General features: G+C 41.2%; 1 protein-coding gene across 1 annotated transcript; it reads right to left on the reverse strand.

Moving 5' to 3' along the window:
- Positions 1-909: 909 nt before the first annotated feature.
- On the reverse strand, positions 910-14,984 carry GRXCR2 (glutaredoxin and cysteine rich domain containing 2). Its single transcript, XM_010370624.2, has 3 exons — positions 14,649-14,984; positions 8,900-9,127; positions 910-2,258 (listed from the first exon to the last, which is right to left on the reverse strand). Exons 1-3 carry the CDS (start codon positions 14,982-14,984, stop codon positions 2,076-2,078), a joined length of 747 nt encoding a protein of 248 aa, XP_010368926.1. The 3' UTR covers positions 910-2,075.
- Positions 14,985-18,259: the final 3,275 nt, after the last annotated feature.

Raw genomic sequence — 18,259 nt, forward strand, 5'->3', positions numbered from 1 at the left:
ATACTTGTGAAATGAACACAATAAATGTGATCATTAGTAGGTTATTTATTATGTGATGAAAAACATTAAAGGCTCTTTACAGAAGCTGAGGTTGCTCACACCTTTTCCTCTGGGCAACCTCCATAACCCCACTAAGGCTTAAATTAGATGCCGCTTCTGCATGCTCCAAATGCTCCCTGTAATGATCCTATCCCAGCACTTGTCACAGTGCATTTCAGTTATCCATTTATGTATCTATCTCCTCCTCTAAAACTAAGTTCCATGAGATACCAAAGGGATGATGCCTCTCTGGGTAACACGATACATCAAGCACTTTGGAATACTGTCCTGTATGCAGCAGAGCTCAAACAATATTTGTGATGGAATGTTCTTGTCAAAAAGCAGAATAGGGCCAGGCGTGGTGGTTCACGCCTGTAATTCCAGCACTTTGGGAGGCCAAGGTGGGTGGATCACCTGAGGTCGGGAGTTGGAGACCAGCCTGGCCAACATGATGAAACCCCGTCTCTACTAAAAATACAAAATTTAGCTGGGAGTGGTGGTGTGTGCCTGTGATCCCAGCTACTCAGGAGGCGGAAGCAGGAATATCGCTTGAACCCGGGAGGCAGAGGTTGCAATGAACGGAGATCGTGCCACTGCACTCCAGCCTGAGCAACTGAGCAGACTCTGTCTCCCATAAAAAAATTTTTTTTAAAGCAGAATACACTCTCGACATCCCTCCTTCTGAAAAGGCAGAAGAGCCAACAGCTGTGAGAAAACATAAACCGAAGCAGGAGGTATAATGGTTAAGGACAGGAGCAAAGAAAACTGGTGAGCAATATGGTAACTCCTGAGTATGAAAGGACAGGCAAAACTATCATGGCTTCAAAAAATTTTAATCTTTTTTATTAGAAGTATTTATATTGCCTGAAAAGCATTCCATTGTTAAATTATATTAAATGCTGAATATTAGAGAATAACAAACAAATCTTGAGAAATTATTAAGTTATGAAATCAAAATTATTATCACAGAACGCAGCAGGTCTCAAGAGATAAATTTTGCAGTGTGATTCTTAAGGGCTTGGGGAGTGGGTGTTAGAGCTATAAAAGTTCATTAACAAAAGTATGTTCTAATTTTATAACCAACCTCAAGAGGAAAGAATCATCCTTACTATGCATATTCATGGATAGTAGAAACATTACTGCTAAAAATCAGCCTTGGTTAATTTTTTTCTTTTAGAGATTTCCAGTAGGTAATCTATAAAATATCTGCAGTCCTTTATGAAGAGATCATGGCTAGGTTCTAGACTTAAAGTGGATTTATTTATTTGGTAGTAATTCAGGGGCTGGAAAAAGTTATATCATACACACATATTTGAGCACCAAATTTATCATAAATAGCTTTGACTTGGCTTATAACCTCAGTAGTTAGAGGCACGCAAAAATGTCTTATCTCCTGTTGACTTAAGAAATAGTATTGCTCACTGTCTGCATAAATATTATCCAAGCACACCGCATGGAAGAGGTTCAGGACTTTGAAAGGGAAGGCTTTTTGGCTTGCCTGTCTCCAGAATGAACATCCCATTTTGCTTGCTGTGGCCTGTTAGTGCGTTCGGCATTGGCTGTCTCTTTCCTCTTCTACTTAATCAGAAACTCAATTTGACCAATAATCATTTGAGATGCATTATAAGCAACAAGAATTCAGTTTATCAGAAACCTCCCTTTTTTATTCCTTTCTCACCACATAATTTTGCAAAATAACTCCCAACCTGATGCCTGAAGTGTACATGTATTTGTTCACTGAAGCAAGGAGAAAACTGAGCTAAGTCAAGTGAGATACACTCACACCATCCTGGAAGGGTAATTTTAGAACCAGTTTCAAAGCAGACTCTAGTTTGAAAATGCCCCTGCCACTTAGACCCACACAGAGATGTTACCAGCCTCACAAAATGTCACCAGATAATTGAGTTTTGCCAGCAGTGGGAGTGACTGCAGCCACTGCGGCCTCCTTGTTGGGAGAGGCAGGGGGAGAAGGGGGCGGTTTATTAGAAAGAACTTCAGGGAGGGTAAGATAACAGTAGACATGCAAAAGCCACGGACTATTGATTACAAATCTGGCAAGGCTGTAGGCCATTCTCATTGCAGGCAGGGCACCTCAGGGCCCGATAGGACTCCTTAAATCTGTTGGCCAGCATCGAGAACTTGCTGCCGTGGCACAGAGAGCAGGTGGCACTGCCCGACCCTCGGCAGTGAAAACAGCTGTCCTCGGGAATATCCCCTTCCTGCAAGAAACAGGTTAGGGTTTAGTTAAAGCAGCAGTTCAAGTCTGTTGTTCACATGCAGATCAAAGCAGTACTAGACTACAGCAAAGACTGGGACAGAATAGAGGAAAATGCTTCCCATGGATGTCAGTGAGAGAATCGGCTGGGACCCAGAACAGTCACAGCAATTTTATCAGAGAGGATTCCCCTGGTGGACATGTCTAAGACGGCATCCCCTGCCACCACACTTTGCATTCTGAGACTTCATGATCTTCATTGCCCTTGTCACTATCTCTCACCTGTTTTTTCTGTAAGCTCCATAAAGGGCAAGGACTTTATTTTCCTTATTGCCAAATACTGCGAGTGAACCCTTGTAACATGCCCGATGGGTGCCAGGTGCTGTTCTAAGAGCTTCCTATATATCATCCATCTAATCTTCACAAAACCCCAGTGAGATAGTGTAAGTATTATTATCCTTGTGTTGCAGATGGGAAAATGAGATACTGAGAAGTTGTTTGCCAATGGTCACACACACAGCTTGAAAGAGGAAGAGGTGGGTTCTCATCCCAGGGATTTGAGCACCAGAATGCATGCTCCTAATGCCTATGTACACAGCCCCTCATTGTAGTTGTCCATAGTAAGTGCCCAAGAAAGACTGTTCTGTGTGACTGAGAGACTGAGTGGAGAAATGAATGAATCAATAAATGTTACAATCCTTCAAAGCTTAGCTCTGAATGCTAGCAGTACTTATATCTTTATTCTCTTTGAGAGCTAAGGCCCAGTGATTAAGAGCTCTGTACTTTGGAGTTAATAGACTAGGACTGAGGCTATGTCTGCCATCAGCCGTGCAACTTGAATAGTTCCCTTAGCCTCTCCCAATCTGTTTCTTTATTTATAGAATGTGAATAATAATGCTTACCCTTCTGAGTAGCTGGAACATTAAAGACAGAATATATGTAATGCAATATTATCTGTCAGATCATAGGTTCACCATAACAGTTAGTTCACTTCTAAGCCTTGCTAACAAATCTCCAGTTATTGACTCCCACTCTCCTGAAAATGTTTCTTGGCTATTGTCTTGCTGTCCCCCTTAAAGCCATAGGAAATTGGTGATCTTGGTACTCCTTATAGACTATGAACCTTCCCAGAAATAAAGGGAGACACTAGATCAAAACCTGGTGAATCCAGTACCAAGTCCTGGCCATTTCAGCTTCTGAAAATCTCAAATCCATCCTGCTTTCTTCATCCTGTAACTACAATCCTAGCCCAATTGCCCACTGACTATGGCATGAACTGAGTGTGGACCCATGCCTCTGGTCTTGTAGTATGTTCTCCGCACTGATGCTCATTAAGTTGCCTGCAGTATCACTGCCACATAGAAAGCACTCAGGAAACTTTTTAATGAACACTTGCCCTCCAGATAAAACCTCAGGATAAAACCCAGTCTCCTTAGCTGATTTAAATTTTTTGTCGCTTCTTTCACCAGGATCTTGTTCATGGGCCTCTCTGTACTTGGTCTCCAGGGACCTTTCCCCACTCCCAGTGCGGCCAACTCCTACTTGTCCCCGGAAGTCAGCTTAGCAGCTCTTTCTCCAGGAAGCCTTGCCCACTCACCGCTCTGGACCTTCCCCCACCCCCATGGCCACCTGTACTGCCCCTGGCATGACAGGTATCCCATACTCCAATGAAAGTTCCTATTGATTAGACAGGGAGCTCTCTGGACTTGTACCATTTCACCATCACTTCCCAAACACCTAGTGCAGTGCCTGGCACACTACTTGTGCCAAATGAATAAATAAATGAACAATGATATCTGGAGAACCCTTCCTGTTCTTAAATTCTAGAGACCAACAAGACAGCAGGAGTCCACTGGGTAGCTCTACCCAACTCATTCAGCTTTCATTTATAATGTAAGAATAAAAATAATCCCTGAAAAGGGAGGCATAAGTTTTGAAAATAGCTCCATCATGCTGCAAATTGCCTAAGAAGGTACTGAATTTTATTTATTCTAGATTTAAGGAATGAAAGTAATTACCCAATTGACAAAAAAGCAAATCATGTCTATGTACTCTTTTGTTAATATTTTATTGATTGCTACCATATTTTAGTATATTAACAGTGGAGAATTTGTTTTCTTCTCTTAAAATATTCAAAATAATACGTATTTGCAAAAATATTCTTAAAACAAATTGCCATGATTCATTTCCTGCCAAATCCATTAGGTTTTATGTTTTGTACTTCATACCAGTGAGATTTTAATAATATAAGTCCATACTGCAAGGGAAATTACAGTAAAATCCTACCATAATGCTATATATGTGATCCAAAAATTCATTTGCATAAAATGCCAGATCAGATATTGAAAGATTAATGAAATGACCTAGTAAGCCTGCTGTAGAGAATAAGAACAAGTCTTCCATCAAATTATACCTAATGTCATATAGTTCTAGGGTGCATTACATTATTAGAAGTTTCACTGGAGTTTCCATTCTTATTCTGGGTTACCACTCTCTGACCACTTACCCTCAACATGCTCTTTTTAATCAGTCAGTTAATTCAGCAAGTATTTAATCAGCACCACTCTATACAAGACTTATATACTATAAGCCTCTTTCTTCCTTTCTTTTATGTTATTCTCAGAAAATATTTAGTAGGATATAGAATATAGTTGCACAGCATTGCTTAGATTCTAGAACCTAGCAGACCCACCAATCCACCTCTTACTAGCTCCATGACTGAGAAGAGGGGCTTGATCTTTTGCTGAAGACTCCAAGGCTTGTGTAGCCCTGAAGATGGTAACCAACGCCAATTGAGACTGCAAAACAGGGTGGTTATGGTCATGAGACTGTTCAATAGATGGACCTAGATTTGACTACTGGCTCTAATGACCTCTGGCAAGTTACTTAACCTCTCTGAGCCTCAGTTTCCCTAGCTGCAGAATGTGACTATTAATAATATCTACTTCACAGGGTTCTTGAAAAAGTATTGGTCATGGAGCATTGGCCATGGTGCCTAGCTATTGTGAGTCCTCAATAAATGGCAGCTATTATGATTTTGATTATGATGAGATGATTATTGCTATTATCTCAAAGTGAGATCACATAAAGCATAAAGAAGCCCAGATGATTTATGGCCTCAAATTCACTGAGCACAAAGCCAAATTTTTCCCCTTCCACCTTTTGCTGTGGCTCAATTCAATTATTCCTCTCCTCTTCTTTGATAGTTAATGCAGAGGCTCAAGTCTGACCCAGCTTTCAGCCTTGCTCTACTCTTTCATCAGATTCTCACTGCTGCCCCATTCCATCTAACAGAACAAAGAGGCTCTTGACCAGAAGGGGCTCCTTGATGTTCTTTGACCTTCTCTTTTGAAATAAAACTTGTCTGAGCATTTACTGCATGAGGGATTGGGCAAACAAATAGCAATTTAAAACAGTTTAAAGGACAGACAAGTGAAGTATAACCTTTCACAGCAAACTTCTGCTGCACACCTCTGTCCTAGTTTATAGCATTACAGCTAAAAAACACAGTTCTCTCCAAATTGAGCTTAAAGGTAATTGTCATATCAGCCTTACTCTTGCTTTTTTAATCAGGCCTGAAGTATGACCTGCCTTTTATCATTTCTGGTCCTCTTCTGAAAATACATGCTTCTACAACTTACAATATAGTATGATAGATAATAGAATTTAAAAATTTTATAGTGGGAAAGTAGCACTTTGGATCAACATGTTCAGTCATCTCCCTGCTGCCAGGTTAGGTTCTTTTTAAAAAAATTTTTTTGTAAAGACAGGTCTCGTTATGTTGCCCAGGCTAGTCTTGAACTCCTGGGCTCAAGGGATCCTCCCTCCTCTGCCTGGGATTACAGGCCTGAACTACCACACCCGGCCCAGGACAGGTTCTTAATAGTTCTGCATAGAAGATGAGAGAAGGTAATGGCCAAAGACTTCTTACCAGCTGGCACTTTGGTCTCAAATTCCAGTATTCTTTCCACAAACATTTAACTAATATTCACTGATTACCTGTTATATGCCAGGCTGCATTTTTCTGATACTGGAACTACAATGTTGCACCCAGCATAAACATGGCCAGGCCTGCCCTCATGGAGACCTAATTGGTAAGAGCAATCAACAACCAAATAATCACACAAATTAAAGTAAGATTGCAACTGTAAAGAGGGGTGTAAGGTGCACTGACAGGTCAATCCTATAGGATTTTTTCCTCATGGAAGCCAGGGAAGATCCCTCTGAGGAAGTGATGCCTCTTCTGAGATCTCAGAAGCTGAAGGCACGGTGGTAGGGAGTCTGGGGACATTCAAGGCAGAGGGGATTGGCCTCTGGTAGGAAACAGAAAATAATACATGAGGGATGGAGAAGGGGAGATGGGCAATGTGTCTGGGGCCAAGAGCATGAGAAGAGATGTGTAAGAGATGATGCTGGAGGGGCCAACAGAGGCCAGGCTACACAGAGCTTTCTAGGACAAGTAAGGAGTTTGGGGTTTTATCCCAAGCAATGAAAAGACACTGAAAGCTTACAGGGGGTGACTGATATGGTTTGGCTCTGTGTCCCTACCCAAATCTCATCTTGAATTGTAATCTCCATGTGTCAAGGGGGGAACCTGGTGGAAGGTGATTGGATCATGGGGGCTGTTTCTCTCATGCTGTTCTCGTGATAAGTGAGTTCTCACCAGAGCTGGTGGTTTTAAAGCATGGCACTTTCTCAAGCACTCTCTCTCTCTTTCTCTCCCCTACTTCCATGTAAGCCATGCCTTGCTTCCCCTTCACCTTCCACCAAGATTGTAAGTTTCCTGAGGCCTCCCAGCCACCTGGAACTGTGAGTCAATGAAACCTCCTTCGTTTATATATTACTCAGTCTCAAGTACTATCTTTATAGCAGTGTGAAAACGGACTGATACAGTGACAAAGGGGATGACCTAATCAGATTACATTTAAAAATATATTTTTGAGTGTGGAGGCAGGTTGGAAATTAAGTGAGTAGATGTGAGCAGAGCTTTCAGAACCTTTTGCTAGAGTCCCAGTTGCTTATGCTCTAGGGGAAGGGAAGGAGAGGTAGAAAGGAAGAAAGAAAAAGGTAGATTTTAGAGAAATTGTGGAGAGGTAGGTAGACTCATGATATGAGAGAAATTAGATAAGAAGGAGCCTTTGGTGCCTCTTGTCTAAGGCCATCATTCAAAGCCCAGTCATGACCTTCTTGTTCTCATCATCTGAACTCTCCTAGAGTGGAGACATCACTCAAGTTCCAGAAAACCCCTGGCCCATTTTTCCATAGCAATCCCAGGAGATTAAAGTGAATCCCACAGAAAACATCAAGTCCCAAGAGATGGAATCTAAGAGAGAGAAAATTCATTTATCCAGCTACCCAAGCTTTTAAATTCATCAAAATTGCTTCCTCTACCCCCAACCTCACACTGTGAATTAATGACTATCAGCCCTCCTCCCCCAGTGTGAGCATGTCTGAGCAATGGTTTCCAGGGTGGTGTGTACACACTTCTAAGGGGTATGAGAGGAAAACATTGGAAGTATTTATATTTGCTTTTTATCTAAAATTAGGCAGATATTAAGCTTTATTCACATTTTTAAAAGAATTTTTATGTTAACTTTTAATAAACTTGTGGACACTGACAGCCATATTAGGTTAGGCCGTCACTAGACAAGTGTGGTACTCAAGGGACCCTAGAGTGAGAGTGACGTTCAAATGTTGCTGACAGTAGCGTCCAGCTCACTTGTTCACTTTCAGCACATTGCAACATATTGCAGTTTACTTGTGCCTGGTCTAGTGGATTTACAAAGGATACTCCTTAGTTTTAACTAAACTAATCTGCCAAATGGAATCATGACTTTACATGATGTCTTCCAGGAGACTATGGATCAAGGATAACACCAATAACAGAAGAATAAGTGAACCTATAAGAAAAGATTGGGCCAGGCCAGGTGTGGTGGCTCACGCTTGTAATCCCAGCACTTTGGGGGGCCGAGGCGGGTGGATCACTTGAAGACAGGAGTTCGAGACCAGCCTGGCCAACATGGTGAAACCCTGTGTCTACTAAAAATACAAGAAAAATTAGACAGTCATGGTGGTGGATGCCTGAAATCCCAGCTTCTCGGGAGGCTGAGGCAAGAGAATCACTTGAATCCAGGAGACAGAGGTTGCAGTAAGCCAAGATCACACCATTGCAATCCAGCCTGGGCAAAAAGAGTGAAACTCCTTCGAAAGAAAGAAAGAAAGAAAGAAAGAGAGAGAGAAAGAGAGAGAGAGAGAGAGGGAGGGAGGGAGGGAGGGAGGGAGGGAGAGAGGGAGGGAAAGAAAGAAAGGAGAAAGAAAATAGGACTGATTTGTTTTCCACCTCTAGAACCAGCTGTTCATAAACCACATTGTACAGCAAAAACAATAAATATTTAATCAAATCTAAAAAGAAGTCAGCCAAAAAATCAAAAATTTAGAGTATCTGAAATATGGACTTATAACTGCTATTGCTAACAATGTACCATTAAAATATAACAAATGTTAAAATTCCTCATATCTTCAAATTTAGGTATCTTAAGTGTTCATATTCAAAAGGTTTTACTTAAGCAGTGCACAATCAAGCCAGCTTGGAGACCATTGTTGTAGGGCCAACTCCGAGTAGGACAGTCAAGCTCCCCAACGCACCTGAGTACACCGGTTATGGGGGAATGTGCTTTCTGCCTCCACCAAAGGTCTATCTTGCTGGTCCCTGCCTCCATAGCTTTCTTCTTTGTTCATCAGAGACGCTTCCTCAGCCTCTTCTTCCTTCTGGAGAATTTTCCTCACAAAGTCTCTCTTGTCCATTGGGGTTCGAATGATTTTCAGGTTATTAGTGTAGATGATTATCTTTCCAAAATCTATAATAGGTAGGGGCTAGAGAAATGGAGAATGAGCATGGAAACTTTACCACCAATCACCAAGTAGAGGGCTGCAGAACCTGTCCAACACACCAGGAAACAGCAGAGAAGGAACTTCCACCACCCAGCATTTTTGATCCCATCAAACCCCAAAGTCACAGTTCATTTCCTGCTCTGTTTGCTCTCTTTAAAAGCCATGAAAGCCAGCTTCCTTCTTCCTGTTGATGGTGACCAATCAAAGCTGAACTACTCAGAGTATGAGAGTCTGGAGGGCAGGGGCTAGAGCTTCTATTTGTACTGCATACCCCAACAGCCAATGCAGGACTGGGTATAATGAGTGTTTAATAGATACAGAGGGATACTTTTTTGTTTTATATAAATATCTCTCCAGTTTTTTATCAGCATAAATAATAATATTAGTAGATACCATTTATTGGCACTATTTGTGTCTCAGGCATCATGCTAGGCATTTTACCAACATTGCCTCAGTTTCTCCCCAAACATCCCTATGAGGCAGATGCTATGGTTTCCACATTAAAAGGTGAGGAGACTGAGCCTTAGTGGGGTTAAGTGCCTCACCAAGGTGACAGAGTTACTTTGGCACTGTGACTAGAATTGGAACCCAATCTGTCATCCTAAAGCCCATATTTTTACCACCTATATCACACTATTTAAAAGTATTTTCCCCCCCAAAAAAATAGGATCATAATATATACTCTGTTGCAACCTATTTTTTCATTAGCTATATAATATGAAAATCATCTGTGCCAATAAATAGACTTCTAAAGCATCATTATTAATAGCTTTTGTTCTCTTGCATGGATTTTTTCATGTGTTACTTAATCATTTGCTCAGGAATAAACCTGGACAATACCACAGTGCAGAAAAGAGGACTGGAGGGTAACTGTTTAGAAATTACTTTAAATAAAAGACTGCCTGACTGCAGCATCTAAACAGATTTGGTTTATACAGTTCTGTAAGCAGAGCAGAATATTTCATGCTGAGGTATTTAGTTGTATAGTGTGATTGTGACATACAGGAAAGTCATGTAACCTCTCAACTTTAGTTTGCTCATTTGCAAAGGGACTGACATCCAGCATCGCCACAGACAAGCTAGTAATTAAAATACAGAAATGAGTGGTAAACATGTGTTGTCCTGAGACTCTTGAGTGCCCTCCAATTACCCCACCCTCCCCTCAGGGAGCCTCTAACATCTCTAAACCTAGCGATGTAAGAGTTCATACTTAGGAACCCAAGTCTCAGTACCCTTCTCCAACACTCTATTGCCTTCTCTGCTGATTGAGCAATGTTCCTGTGTCAACTTCTGGGGGTGGGAGGTGCCATGAAAAACCTGTAAAACAGTGGTCACAAAAGCTGGAGATATTATGCAGATTTTGAGTATTGTTGCCATTGTTGTTATTTAAAATTATTCTTCTGTAGTGCATGCACAATCATACTACACAACTAAATACCTCAGCATGAAATATTCTGCCCTGCTTGTAAGACTGTATAAACCAAATCTATTTATATGCTACAGTTAAGCAGTCTTATATTTAAGGCCCTTGTATATTCAGCCATAACCTGGCTTGAGCAAGACTTCAATATTCAGGCTCTCTTTCTTGAAACACCCATGGAGTTTGCAATAATTATTTATTAAGCCACAAGCTTCCTATCTGGTCCTATTTTCTCTCCCTTTCTTCAAGGGATCGTGTAGCAGCTTCCATTTCCTATTGTTTTATGCAGGCTGGATTCTTATTTCACACTCTGGACTATCAGTTTCTGAATATCAGAAGATAAGGATGGTGCTACTTTTGGAAGGTTCCATTTCTACTTCTAGTAATAGCCAATGAGGTTCAGTTACTAGGAAGCTTTTCATTTCTAGAGCTGATTTCTTTTTTTCAAGACAAAACTCTCAATATGCTAAGAGAATCTGAGATCACCTACTCCAAACCCCTGTTTCTGAGCTGCTCAGTGAGACACCCAAGATAGCAAGTTTATTTTTTGATGTACCCCAAAGATAGAGGGTCTCAAATCACTTTTAAGGTGTAAAAGTTTTAATTACCCTGATAGGCAAATTCTTCCTTGTGTCTAAGGAAATTCTCTGAGTGTAATGAAAGTTCACATTATGTGGTTACATCAAATGTCAATGAGGAACACCCACTCCTACATGACAGAGGGCCAGGACAGAGCCAAGAATTTTTCATTTCCTCCTAGTGCACAGAATGGCAACCTGTGTGATTGAGCACTTGTAAATACTCTTTTGTCTGTGGCAACATGCCTAGAGATTATTGATCAGGCACTATTAAATCTTTCCACTGTTCTGTTTTTAAATGCAGAAATGCCTTATTGGGTACTAGAAATTCAGTGGCTTTGGAGATAGACAGACCTGAGTTTAAATTGTATTAAAATGTTATTTGACAACTGTGTGAGATTTGCAAGTTAGTTAACCCTTATGAACTTCTGTTTTTCCAATCTGTAAAACTCTCATAGAAATCTTGTGAAGATGAAATTATGCAATATGTTTGAAGTAGGTGTTCAGTAAATGTTACCTCCCTTCCTTTTCCCTTCCATTTTCTTTGAACCTTATAAACTTCAGTTTTAATTGCTTAAAATATTTTGATTATTTATAACTTTTTTCTCTACCCATCACACAAAATTTAAAAGACTCAACATTTCTTTGATAAGAACCTGCTCATTATTACAATGGTGGGTAACATTTGCTAAGTGCATAAAATGTGCCAGGCACAATGCTAAGGGCTTCTTACGTATTATCTTTTAAAATCATCACAACAACTCTCTTAAGCAAGTCCTTTGATTACCCTCATATCACAATGATCCTAAAGGTCAACAGGGTTAACTAGCTTGTTCAAGCTTAGGCAGTAAATGGGTAGGACTAAACATCAAGCTCAGGTTTGACTGGCATCAAAGCCCTTGTATGTGTGTATGTATATATATATATATATATGTATATATATATATCATCATGGTAATCTGTACATAACATAGAATTTACCATTTTAACCCTTTCTAAGTGTATAATTCAGTGGCATTAAGTGCATTCACATTACTGTGCAGCCATCACCACCATTCATCTCCAGAACGTTTTCTTCTTCCCAAATTGAAACTCAGTATCCATTAAACAATGACTTCTTCCCTGCCCCCAGCCCCTGCCACCCACCATTCTGCTTGCTGTCTCTATGATTTTGACTACCTAGGTACCTCAAATAAGTGCAATCATACAGTATTTGTGTTTTCTTGACTGGCTTATTTCATTTAGTATAACGTCTTCAAGGGTCATCCACGTTGTGCATGTGTCAAAAGGTCCTTCCTTTTCAAGGCTGAATAATATTGTGTTGTATGTACAAACCACATCTTGTTTATCCATTCATCAATCTATAGACATTTGGGTTCTTTCCACCTTTAGGCAATTGAGAATAATGCTGCTATGAACAATGGTGTACATATATCTGTGTGAGTTCAGAGCCCTTGCTTTGAATTATTGCACTTAATTGCTACCCAATGTAGTCTCATAGCCACTCTTTACTAGGAGGTGTTTTACACTTGGATTCATTATTGAAAAGTCATGACATTAGCTCTCATTTTCTTCTTTTTCATAAATACCACATTGACAAACGGTTCCAGGGTGTGGAGCTGCATGAATCCATCCTGGCCACTCTCATGCTCAGAAGCTGGCTATGATTGGGATGGGGAACTTGATCAGGAAACAAAGAAAACAGAGATAACGAGGCCAAGCAGGAATTGGACCTTCAACATGGCCTCTAAAACTCATAGAGTACTGTGTTTTAACCAACGGAGCCATGCTGCCATGGAGACTCATTTACCTAGATTTATAAATTCTATAGTCCTAGCTACCAGGGAGACTGAGGCAGGAGGATCCCTTGAGCCCAGGAGTTTGAGATTGCTGTGAGTTATGATTGTACCACTGCACTCCAACCAGGGTGACACAGTGAGACCCTGTCTCTAAAAAAGAAAAAAAAAATTATACATTTACATCAATGCTAAATTTAGCACATGACTTATAAAGATCAAGCAACCCAAAATGTATCTACTGTGGCCTTGTATAAGGTTTGAATGAACTGTGACTTTGTGAATTCTAAATCTACAAGTAAGACATAGTTCAAAAGAAATAGTGTAAGTACAAGACTAGCCAAGTACCTAGGACCTAATAAGCACTCAACAAATGGTAGCTATTATTATCATGTAATAATATGGTTCTCTAAAAAAAGGAAAATGCCCTAAAGAAAAACATTTGTAGAATCAGAAGATCTGGATTCTTATTCTGACTCTGTACCCAATGATCCTGTAGTATCAGATGGATCCCTTAACAACTTGGACCTCAATTTTTCTCATCTGCAAAATGGGAATGACCATACTTTGGCTTTTCTCCCCAAGGTTATGGTGAAGACCCAATGCCATCGATACAGACAGAGATAGCATGTGATGATACTTTGTAATGCATAAGTCACCCCATTAAGATAAGAGGTCATTCATTTCAGCTCCCTTTAATATCAAAAACAAGCCTACTGTTATCTTTGGTAATTGTGAACATGGCCATAATTACCAATGCCAGTAAAGCCAGTAATACATTTGTCTGCAATAGATGCATTATCTATTCCCTTAGGAAACTAACAATAAAAATAATTCAAGAGTAATTATCTGGCTTTCACATTTTAAAGATGAGAACACATCCTGGTGTGCTATTCATTAATACCGTGGATACGTTATATAATTGTATTTTATCTTTTTTAAAAAGGCATTAATGGTCCCACTGACAGCATATATACATCTCCTATGAATTTTTGGATATCACTGAATGTTTTCCAGGTTCTACCTTAAAAGAAAATCATGTATGGACTTTTGATTATCCGTGGTACTGGAAAGTAATTGAAATTCATAGATTAAACACATGTTTCAATTGAACCATTAGCTCATACTTCTTCCCCACGTAACATGTCCTCTGGCTGATTTGCGTTTCACCATCCCTTCCCAGGACTCCAACTACCCAGAGCTTATGCTAACGAGCAACGGAAAGGAAAAATAAAGAGACAAAGCAGGCAGTAGGAGGAAGGCAATGGGGGTAAAAAACAAGACATGGATAAACTGCAAACTGAATAATTGGCTGGAGTAAAATGAGCACTTTCAAATACTCAGCTCTTTCAGGAAACAAAACGACTGCATAATTGTCTAAAGCCGCAGTCTGACAACCTGAAAACCACTGCACCTCTATTTAATTTGCGTTCCAGGAAAACTCAGTCAAAGATCCAATTACAATGTATTACCTTGGATGGAATTTGAATATTATATATGCTCATTGCACTTTCCAATTAGTAGTCAACAAGCATGTTATTCTTACCCCAGAAATATTCATCTAATAACAGCTTCCCATTTGGTGCACCAATTGCTCTGGTTGGTACCGGAGGGTGAGCAAGACACAAATCTGAACCATTTAGGCATTTCTCTAAACACATTTTAGGAAGCCCTACCCTTAAAGCCTATGTGCCATACACAATACCAACCTTATGGTCATTCGCCTTGTAATCGTTGAACAGAGGCTGGCCGCCTGCCAAGGTGTAGCCATTACCCTCTCTAAACACACTGATCCTCTGAGCAGTCAGCTTAGGGGAGTACAGCTGGGGCCTGGGGGCTTTCCCAGACCCATAAACACCATCCATTGGTTCAAGAGACTCTTGCAGAAAACTGTGAGGATATTCCTCCTTTGGTAACTCTAATTCCTGCCCATCCTCAAAGACCTGCTTCAGTACTCGACCGCTGTAGGAGGAGGAGATTTTAAATCGTACTTTCCGGGGTTTGCCATCACTCTTCTGATTCACTTTCTTCTCGGGGTCCTCCATCTACAGAAAGTTCACCCTGTGGTTTCCAGCCTTCCGTGTAGCCAGTGAAACTTGGGCCTCTGAGAAAAAGGCATTTTATTTTCTCTCCTCCTGCATATAATTAATTCAAGTTGTTGCTGGGGTATGGTCAGTTTACAGCAACTGACACCCATACATTAAATATTGATAGACCTTCATGAAAAGGCAGGCGATTCTGGTTTGATGGAGTGGATGGAATATAAGACAAGATTGATTCTTCTCATAATCCCAAGCTCACCATGACTTCACCCCAACCCTAGCTTTTCTTAACCTGAGGATGAAGAAGTTTATTTAGACTGAACATGCACCAATTCAATAAGGATCAGACACTCAATTAGTTAACAAGTGTCTTCTTACTGTTAGCAATGACAATTAAAATCTAGTGAGCATTTCATAAGTGCCAGAGATTGTTACATGCATTATTTTACTTCATCCTGACAATAACCCTACAAAGAAAATGTTATCTTTTTTACAGAGGGGAAAATGAGGCTTAGAGCCACTTGTCATTTGTCTTCATCATTTGTCTGCTCTATTACACCTAAGTAAGTGACAGAGCAAGGATTTGAACCCAGATCTATCTGACTTCAAAACCCATGATCAGTCCACGTAACCAGAAGTTTTCCAGTTCTGTCCTAGAAGAGGAAATGAGGTCTTAGGTACAGTGGAGGTTCTTGGGGGCTGCTGCTAAAAACAGGAGAAGGCCGAGGGTCCTGGATTCTGGGCCTTCTCCCCCTACACTAACCAGAGCAGCTCCACTTGGTATGTATTTTATATTTGAGATTTCATTTGCAACCACAGCACAAGTCCCCACTGCCTGTTGGACTTCGTAAATGCCCGACACTAAAATAGTGGCTGGGGTGAATAGCACAGAAGCATGTGACCTGGGCCTAAGAACAGTCCTACAATCCCATGCAGGGAACAGACCTAATACAGGTGAAATAATAACCTCATGCTTAGAGAGCAAATTGCCCACAGCTGAATCCCAGAATAGTCACTCTGGGAAGAAGTGGTCTCTAAGGAAATAAGCATGGAAGAAGGTTTGTAAAGAAAAAGGTCCTTGGGCTGAGTGGAAAAGGGTAGGTTGGATGTGAGGAGCTGAAAGTGGAGTAAAGCCTTTCTCCCTGTCTTTGCTACCAGCATCACCATTCACTGAGTTGCCCAAATTGAACCCTCCTCCTGTTCCCCTACAGCCATTCGCATGGATTCTTTTTTTTTTTTTTTTTTTTAGACAGTGTCTCGCTCTGTTGCCAGGCTGGAGTGCAGTGGCGCAATCTCGGCTCACTGCAACCTCCACCTCCTGAGTTCAAGCAATTCTCCTGCCTCAGCCTCCCGAGTAGCTGGGACTACAGGCGTGCGCCACCATACCCAGCTAATTTTTGTATTTTTTGTAGAGATGGGGTTTCACCGTGTTAGCCAGGATGGTCTCGTTCTCTTGACCTCGTGATCCACCCGCCTCAGCCTCCCAAAGTGCTGGGATTACAGGCGTGAGCCACCACGCCCAGTCCATTCACATGGATTCTATCACCACCGCCTTCTTTCATCCACCCCTATCACCCTGGCCCTAGGTCAAACCCTCATCACTTCTGTTTTTAAAGTTGCAGCTGTCTCCCAAGGACTTCCCTACTCACCACCAATTCCATTCTCCATATTGATGCGAGAGCGATAGTCCAAAACAGCAAGTCTGCAGGTGTCAGTCTCCTGCTGAAAAATCTTTTCCAGTGGTTCAGGGCATAAATCTCAACTGTTCCATGTGACAGGCAAAGCCCCTCAAAAGCCAGCCTCACCTTCCTTCCTTTCCAGGCTTGCCCTCTGTCACTCTTCCAGGGGCTGCCTGGGATTGGTGTTCCAGTTACACCAACAAGCTTACCCATTTCTCAAACCCACAAGTTTCTGTCTCTTATCCAGTACTCTGTTTCCTGATTTAGAGTGTCAAACTTCCATTCCTCCTTCAAGTCATACCTCAAATGTCGCTGCTTCTGGGCAGCCTTCCCACCTGCCCCAGGGAGAATGCCATTGGACTTTCGGACCTACCGCCATTCAGGTGCTTCTCACTTTCCCTTGCCCTTCCTATTTTTCCTGCCATTTAACTGTGAACACCTTGCAGTCAGAAGCTGTCCTTACCATCTATCTATTTCCAGTGTTTATCAAAGTGCCCAGTACATAATAGAACTCAGTAATTGTTGAATGAATGACTTCAGGTGAGAGAAACCAAATACACAAAGCTTTTTGAAAAGGAATTGAGCATATTTTATGTAGAATAATTGAGCATATTTTATGTAGAATATTGAAAAGGGGGCTGGGCGCAGTGGCTCACGCCTGTAATTCCAGCACTTTGGGAGGCTGAGGCGGGTGGATCACGAGGTCAAGAGATCGAGACCATCCTGGCAAACATGGTAAAATCCTGTCTCTACTAAAAATACAAAAATTAGCCAGGCATGGTGATGGGCACCTATAGTCCCAGCTACTTGGGAGGCTGAGGCAGGAGAATCACTTGAACCCGGGAGGCAGAGGTTGCAGTGAGCCAACATTGCACCACTGCACTCCAGCCTGGCAATAGAGCAAGACACTATCAAAAAAAAAAAAAAAATAGTGAAGAGGTAGGATCAGAAGACTTTTTTTTTTAATCTACCTTTCTACTAAGGAAAAGTGTCACAGTTGTAAACTCCCTGTGTAACTGGTACAAGAAATAGGTGGGAGAGAAGAACTAGGGAAACAATGTTTAAAGCAAAAGAAAGATACACTTTTCATAACATTATAACTCCCCCAGGATGCAGAGTTGTCTGGGACATACCATCAGTGAATTACAGGAGACTGAGACCTTGATCTCTTGGCCCTCATGGCAGCCAGGTGGGCCCCAGGACTACATTAGCCTTATTCATTTACTTCACCATATAGAACAATATCAAGCTGGGCATGGTGGCTCGCATCTGTAACCCCAGCTACTCAGGAGACTGGGGTGGAAGGATTGCTTGAGCCCAAGAGTTTGAGACCAGTCTGGGCAACAAAATGAGACTTTGTCTCTACAAAAAGTTTTTAAAAAATTATCTAGGCATGGTGGTGCATGTCTGTAGTCCCAGCTATTCAGGAGGCTGAGGCAAGAGGATTGCTTGAGCCCATGAATTTGAGGCTAAAGTGAACTACAATTATGCCACTGTACTCCAGCCTGGATAACAGAGTGAAACCCTGTCTCTTAAAAAATTGTGTGTGTATATATACACACATATATAAATGTAACAATTATTATTTTCCTTTTTTTT

The sequence above is a fragment of the Rhinopithecus roxellana genome, chromosome 3 (assembly GCF_007565055.1).
Source record: "Rhinopithecus roxellana isolate Shanxi Qingling chromosome 3, ASM756505v1, whole genome shotgun sequence".
NCBI lineage: Eukaryota > Metazoa > Chordata > Mammalia > Primates > Cercopithecidae > Rhinopithecus > Rhinopithecus roxellana.